Raw genomic sequence first — 7,958 nt, 5'->3', positions numbered from 1 at the left:
GCGGCTTCGGCGCTGCGAGATCCCATTGGCTAAATCTGACCACATGTGTCGTCATCGTGACGTTGCCGCACGCCATTTGTGGGTTTTCCGTAGGAGGCGGGACCGAGTGTTACAACCCGGAAATAGTGTTTGTTGTCGTTGCATCAGGGAGGACTGGGTTGCATTGAATTCGCCTCTCCCCTGAAAAGCAATGGGTAAATATCTATTCATCGCGTTGCCTAGAAAACATTAATGTTTATTTTCATGTTCTGCCACTCGCTGTGTTTCTGCAGTAAGCTCAAACGCGGCACGTCTGCTTCGTTTAAACGGTGTAAGACTCATTTCATCACCTCCTCGCTTGTGTGGACTGTCAGTGCTGCGCTTCTAAAGCGCTGTTTCTTCTTTTTCCCTGCACGTTTTGTATGTAGAATCAACTCTATCACTGATGTTTATCGATGTGCATGGTGGGTACAGTTCAAACGACCAGCTAGCTACTGTAAATTAGTATTCACCGTGAGTCTGGTCCAGATATATTTACCAACTGCAAGTTTAGACGGTAACCTTGTGGCTGTGTGTTGCTTCAAGAGTATGTTCCACTGCTCTGCACATAATTCCATTATTCCCCTAAATAATCAGTGCCAGAGATCAAAACCTTCCACACTGAGATTCAAGGCAAAGTTGATCTTATTGATTTTCAAGTGACTACTCACTTCATTTCTCTCATCCCAATCATACCCCCTGTTCTCTTATCTGCCTCTTGGTTATATCTCTCTTTTCCAGTGGCTTTGACTGCACCGCTTTCACACACTCTGCCAAAACCTAATCCCCACTGTGATTATCACATAATGCTCTTGCCTTATTATCAAAATGGAGCAGATTTGGGGGTTTGTTGTTGTTAAAAGACTGATGGGCACAAGCTAAAAAATTAAGAGACAAATGCATTATGAAGAGATCGTAGACCATCTGATTGCATGAGATTGAAGTGTAGTCATGTGCATCTGGAGCGAAACACTTAGTGTAATGAGTATGTTTTTAAGGGAGTCACTGAAGTTAGATTGGGCTGTGATGTCACTCTGGGGTCATAAGGTCATTTTATACAGTTTCCAGATGAAGGCGAGCGATAAAGGCAGAGGGGTTATCTGTACACTCAGAAAGAATTCCAGCCCCGGGCTGCCACTAAGTGTTTTTCTTTTCTTTCCATCAATGTCAAAGATATTCAGCTTGAATTGAAAATGATCTAATATATTGGAGATTGTGTTTCTGTTGTTGTTTTTTTGTGTGTATTCTCTTTTTATTTAGTTGCCAGGTCAGATAATCTACTGGAACTGGCAGACATAAAGCTGTTAAACGGATGGGCACTGTAACATATTTGTTGAGCATCTAGTATGCAAAATTAATTTTGATAAAGTACACACATCATGTACATGTTTTCTCTCTAGAATCACTGTTTTTTTCCCATGTTTGTGTTGGACTAGCTGTACTTTGCCAGAAGGCACATTATTTTCTTATTTTTTGCAGGAAATCAATGCATTAAACTTCCAAATTAAGATGAAAGTATAACATGTCAAAAATGTCATTAGGGCTACAATTTGCAGCAGTCCAGTTCTTCAAATTGATTCACAGATGTATATCAAAGAGAAATTCCTAAAACTAGTATCAGTAGATTTTATCTGTTCTAGCAAATGCTTAAATCTCTCATCCTACATGTTCTCAAATATTTTGTAGGAAACAAAAAAGCAGCACAGTTTTGAATTTGCCACCTATGCACACAATTTAATTGCTACACGGATTTAAAAAAAAAAAAAAGAGCAGACAAAATGTTTCCTCTTTTATTAACGCTATGTTATTCATGCATAAAGAAAAGCGAAGAAATGTGCTGATCAAATATTCCTGCAGGATAACACATTTTATTTGCATGAGGTGAGGCCCCAGTGCTTTCTCATTGACTCCTAAGAAAGACACAACTTCAGTTCTCTCATTTATTAGTTCCGCTTTTTATTCCACGTTCATTGTGCCTCTCTGGCCTCTAAATGTTTCATGACTTTTTAAGTTGTTTTTTTGCAAACCCCTGTACTTATTACTTATACAGCCTTAGCATACTCAACCTTCGTACTCATGAAATCAATTAATTCTCTTAAATAATTTACCTTCTGAGCAAACCAGATTAAGCAGAGCAGATTTTTGTGTGTCACATGTGGTGTTCTAACTGATGTGTATTTTTTTTTTTTTTTTTGTTCAGGCATTAACTTGGCCCTTACCCCATGGCTCGGAGGAGTCTTGGGTGATTAGAGAGAGAGGAGAGCCTTGATAAAGCATTAGTGTGTGACACACATACACACACACAGCCTGAAGACCCCTCTGTGCATTTGCACACATTCATTTTTCATGAAACAGACTCATAACAATTAGTCTGGTTACCGCCTGGGTAATCTTAGCGTCCCTGTAATGCCTGTGGTCTGCTGTATGACATCACTGTCTTAAAAGTTCTAAATCTGACATTCTCATCCGTTTTCATGGTGAGGACATTAGCAGGCCTTGGCTAATAGGCTCGCACTCGTTCCAGGCAAAAGAAGGGCAATAAAGTGAGGGGGCGGAAGAGAGAAAAAAACTAGACTGGACCGCTCAGAGAAATAGGTTTTATCCACCACAGCTTTTACACAAATTAATTTACATGAGCAAGAGAAGAAAATGTAAAGTTGTAATCCAGCATGCTTTGCCAGTGCATTGCCCATTTCTCACTACAAGCATCATAGAAACCCAAGTGAACGTTTATGCATTATTTCAGCAAATATATTATGCTAACTACCATAGATAAGTGCTCAGGAATTTGAGCGCTACACCATGCCAGGAGCTAAATCGAGACTTTTTTGCAACACAGTATCCAACTGCCAACTTCCAATAGCGTGGCGAGCAGCTTCAGAGCATTTCTCCGCAGCAGAAAAAGCAAAATGCAATCCCCCAGAGACGGTCCACCTTTGCTGCATCCCCCAGTCTTTAGTCCCTTGCCCGAAACACCTTCATCCCATCCCTAGACACCAAAGCCAAGGTCAAGAAGACAGTGCAGCCTTCGTCTGTCTATTCTATAGGCTATTCCCTGGATGCCCGCACCTCAGTATAGCTGAGACGCGTATGCTTCAGGAATGTTCCCTCCTCCTTTACTGTGACCGTTAGTCTGAAGGTCAGTTCCTAGGGAGAGGTTTGTGCTTATCTGTTTTTTCCCTTCCTGCATTTTTTTTTTCTCGGCAGCTATCTCTGCCCCCTAGTATTTTTCCCTCACTGTATCAGTAGACAGTAGCTCAGAGCTCCTAGCTGGGGGCTTCGTGACGTGTCGTCTGACGTGTCTGCCTTCTTTTTCCGTCTTTTTGTCGGACCGTCTTTCTATTGAGTGGTTGCCGTTACAGCCCCTTTTTCTAGTTTTCAGACGACCCGGTACAGCTGCAAGGCTTCAGCCTGATGCTCTGTATACTTTTTGTTGCCTCGTCTCCTCTTTCTCACACTGGTCATGGCCCCCATTTGCCTTGAAGCAATGTAACAGTGTGTTCCCACTTAGATTGGATATTGTTGTTGTCGTTGTCGTTGTCATTGTTGTTGTTGTTGTTGTAGTCTGTAAGCTGTGGCAGTCAGCCTTGAGTCAGTGTGCTATCTTTGTCTGAACAAGATGCACAGGCTAAAGGAACAAGGGGACGGAGAAAAAAAACGTATCTGACCTGAATCAAAATACCCTTTAATATTCCAAGGAAGATGTTTTTAAACTATTTTATACAGTTCTGCTTGAAAAGCAAGACCCTAGATATTTCAGGTGGATTTTCTGTTGATTTTCAGTGAACTCCTCCAACCTGCCTTCTGCCTCTGTTAGTTGTCACTTGCCGATTCGCCAAGAGAGGGCATTTGGTCTCTGGGTCAGTCGGTTGGCTGACCCATGAGAGAATTATCAAGTCAGTGTATGAGGTGTCAGTGTGCGTGTCTGTGTGTGTGTGTGTGCGTGTGCATACATCAGAGAAACCCTTGGTCTGCCTGTATCTCTCTATACATTTTGTGTGTAAATGCTACACTGTCTGTCCTCAGACACACACCATGTCAGTACTCTGTAAACACTGGCATTGACTGTGACTTTTGACTATTACATAAGAAACATGGATTTCCAGCTGTCCACGGTAAAAGCCCTGTAAATTCAAATGCTTAATTTTTATAGGCAGCCCAGCATTGACTGAAGTGTCTGCTTGTTATATATTTGCCAAGTGCTGCAAGTCTGAAGGGAAGCTGTCAATAGCAATCCCAGCTATTGATATGGCAGTGGGCAGGAGATGTTACTTGGCCCCCGACTCCGGCATCCCTCTGATCCCTCTACATCATAATTACATTAATATTGACAGACCCTTGACAATAGTCACATTACTATTGATAGGTGGCTGTCAATACTGTGTTTGCCCAAATAAAACATATTCATTCATAACTTGTAAACTGCTCGATAAAAGGCTTTGAAAAGAATATTGGACCCGGCCGGGTTTACTTTCCCGAGAGGGCTGCTGCTGTGACGGGGATTTCCACCACCTGGCTGTATGTGTGTGCGTGTATGTGTGTGTGTGTGTGACTATGGACTGATAGATTAACTTAGCTCTGTATTAGAGCTCTGCATAGATCAAGGCTACCCTTGACATACACAGAGTCGCACACACACACACTCAGAAACACACACACCCTCACACAGGCACATAATCTGCACATTTTCTCCCATCAAGTAAAAACTTTCAGATTAAGCTAAACAAATGGAGCCTGTTTATTGGTTAGCATACACATTTCGACTACCTCTCTCTTTTTTTTTAAAATCCAAACTCTACTTCCATCACAGGCGAGGTTCTAGTCACTAAACATGGCAGCATTTCAAATGCAGCTCAATGAATTTGTCACACCTGCTTACTTCGGCGTGAATTCACTCTTTTTTCATTCATTTGCTAATTCTAACTTAGTTGGTCGGTGTACCCTGGCTCTATTGAAACATCATGAATACACAGATGGTCCTGTGCACCACAATAAGCCCAAGCACCGCCACCATATATATATATTAGAATGTTTTTTTTTTATACCTCCTCGAGAAACGTCTGAAGTGACCATCATCTTTCTCTCTTTATGTCAAAACTGCCATATTTACCAAGCTGAAATCTCTTTTAAAGCCTCGTGACAAATCCTGTTCAGCGAGACACTCAAGCCACTGTCAAAATAGGGCCTCTCTGTGGCCCTCTTGCTCTGTCTCTCCTTGTGTTAGTTAGTCTTCCACTTCTTAAGCGTTTCATTTGAGGAAAGGGCAGATAAAACTGGGGGAACTGTGAGCAGTTTTGGAAAACGTATGCGGCACAAAATAGTCCAGACGTCGCAATGGTGAGATCTCATATGTAGTCAACTCTGGGGGGGAAAGAAAATTGTTCCACATTTGGCAGATGTTTACGGTGTTCCAGAGACTGTGCCGTTAGCCTAATCCCTAGTGATGTGATTTGTACACACACCCCTATCTCCAGAGGGAGCAGGCACCAAGAGCCCCTGGGCTTCGCCTCCTCTCAGTGTGTGTGTGTGTGTGTCTGTGTGTGTTGGATTGTGTGTGTTTATACACTGGAGAGAGCAGTCTAAGACCCCCTGCTCCTCTGCATTGCGCCGCTCAAAGGTTGCATTAAGGACGGGTTTTACATGTGAAAAGTGATTTCCGTTCCTATGTATAAAGAAAAAATAACCTTCCTAACAGGATGGGCTTCACCTCCAGGGCCCCATTCCTCCAACAGCCAAGCTGTCCTTTTAATGGCTCTGCCTCTGTCTACATTTTGCTAATGTTCATAACTTTATAGGCAAAGTTGCCTATGTTTTAATCAAACTTTTATCTTATATTGCCTGTTTTATCATTTAAAACTTGTCTCAGTTGTGCACTGAAGGTTGTTTTCTTAATCAACATAGAGAAAAATAAGATTCAGTCTGTAAGAGGCGCTCAGTGGCTTTGTGTCTGTGCATAATATATAAAAGACAATTAATGCATACATTTTTAAATATTTTTCCAGCAGGTTTGGAAAAGCAGGACAACCAAAAGGGAATAGCCAACCGCGCCAGTCCAGACCCCGATGCAGCGCTGCAGACCCCGGTGCTGCGCATCAGCCAGCTGGACGCCCTGGAGCTGGACTCGGCCCTGGAGCAGCTGGTATGGACCCAGTTCTCCCAGTGCTTCCAGAACTGCCGCCCCGGTTTCCTCACTCCTCTGGAGCCTGAGCTGAGGGCGCTGCTCCAGCTGCTTCTGTGGAGGTTCACACTCTATTCCAGCAGCGCCACAGTGGGCCAGTCATTACTGAGCCTGCGCTACCACAACACTCTGACCTCCTCTCCCCGTTACAGAGCTCTGTCCCGCAGGCAGAAGTTGGGACTGGCCCTGCTCACCACAGGCCCGCGCTGGCTCCAGGAACGTTCCCATAGCCTGCTTCTGTGCTTAGGTTTAAGTACAGGAGGGCCAGCGTCTGAAGGAGACAGTGGTTTGCTCCAAAAGAGCGTCCGTAGTTGCCTCAACCTCGTTTCTTGTGTTGCCCAGCTCGCCAGTCTCATCAACTTCCTCGTGTTCCTAAGGAAAGGTCGCCACCCTGTCGTGGCTGAAAGGATTGTGGGAGCTCAGGCAGTTTTCAGCAAGCCAAATGTGGTGCGGGACATAGCTTACCAGTACATGAACCGGGAGCTGCTGTGGCACGGCTTTGCCGAGTTCCTCATCTTCCTGTTACCACTGATCAATACGAGGAAACTGAAGGCGACAGTGTGTTCGATTGTTTTTGGGGGAGGGAGAGCTGCTGGGGAGGGAGGGACGGACGTGCACGGGCTGTGGAAAGAGTGCGGGCTGTGCGGAGAGTGGCCGACCATGCCTCACACGGTCGGTTGCCAACATGTTTTCTGCTACTACTGCATCAAAAGCTACAGCATTGCAGACGCTTGCCTCACCTGTCCCAAATGCGGCGCGGAGGCAGGACAACCTGAGCCAGTCAAGATGGATGTGGAGCTGATTGGCAGGCGATGATACGAAGAAGTGACTGAGTTCATTTTGAAATTGCACGGACTTGTTGTAATTAAAGCGGAGGTTTATAATTTTATAGCTGTACAAATTGAACACAAGCAGTGAGAGATCATGCTCATGACTAACCACTCATGTTATTATGCTAATTTATTTATGCTAATTTTGATAAATTAATCACAGGACAGGAAGATATAAAAACACGAAGAGGAGGATTTAACAGTGCCTGTGTGGTGAGCAGCCCTCCTTTTTGAGGAGACTGCTGTGTGAGTTTATGACTGGACTTCAGTCTTTATGATGTCTGTGTCTTTTCTGAACACACATCGACCTGCTATGTTTAATGTATGTGCACATATATTGACAATCCTCTGCCCCTTCTGTTTCTCCAGCTGGACTTTGGACAGAACTATTTGTCTTTGGTGCACTGGACAGACTACAGAGAACCACACAGAGCATATATTTGATGAGCGAACGTGTTGATTTATGCTTCAAATTGGCTCTGTGTTAGCGCGTGTATGTGTGTGTGTGTGTTTGTTGAAATGGGAATATTTGTTCTGATGAAAAATGCAGAAAGTCAGCTGAATAAATAATGGGAGGAATTTCTGATGCCTCTCATCATTGCCAAATTAGCATTTGTTGTGTATTTTGTGCCTAAATTGTATTTCAACATCATTAAAATTGATAGAGTGCTACCTCTTGGGTGTTTATTTAGTTAAGTGGAGGAGAGAGATGAGGGAAAGTTATAACAATCAGCACACTTCTCTCTAGACAGGCCTGGTCGTTCTAACTCCCATTATCCATTTTCACAGCACCCCAACATGCTCAAGATCAAGGGGGCAGCCGGGGGCTTGGATTGACTCACACACACACGCACAGACTTGACAGCCAGCCTCTCTTTTCCCTTGGCCTTTCTCTCTTTTGCTGCCTTTCCATCTCTCTCCCTCTGTAATCT

The 7,958-nt window shown here is 43.8% G+C and overlaps 1 protein-coding gene across 2 annotated transcripts; it reads left to right on the top strand.

Moving 5' to 3' along the window:
- The first annotated feature begins 82 nt into the window (after positions 1 to 82).
- Positions 83 to 7,698, top strand: pex2 (peroxisomal biogenesis factor 2). 2 transcript variants are annotated; one of them, XM_085763353.1, is made up of 2 exons: positions 83 to 194; positions 6,021 to 7,698. In XM_085763353.1, exons 1-2 carry the CDS (start codon positions 191 to 193, stop codon positions 7,010 to 7,012), a joined length of 996 nt encoding a protein of 331 aa, XP_085619479.1. In that variant the 5' UTR covers positions 83 to 190; the 3' UTR covers positions 7,013 to 7,698. The 2 variants fall into 2 exon arrangements, with proteins under 2 accessions (XP_085619479.1, XP_085619480.1); XM_085763354.1 differs by having other exon boundaries at positions 110 to 194; positions 6,024 to 7,698.
- Positions 7,699 to 7,958: the final 260 nt, after the last annotated feature.

This window comes from Trachurus japonicus, chromosome 20, assembly GCF_045865225.1.
Source record: "Trachurus japonicus isolate A0001 chromosome 20, Traja_1.0".
Lineage (NCBI taxonomy): Eukaryota > Metazoa > Chordata > Actinopteri > Carangiformes > Carangidae > Trachurus > Trachurus japonicus.
The sequence above is the reverse complement of the archived record's forward strand: the minus strand, read 5'-3'. Positions and strand labels throughout refer to the sequence as shown.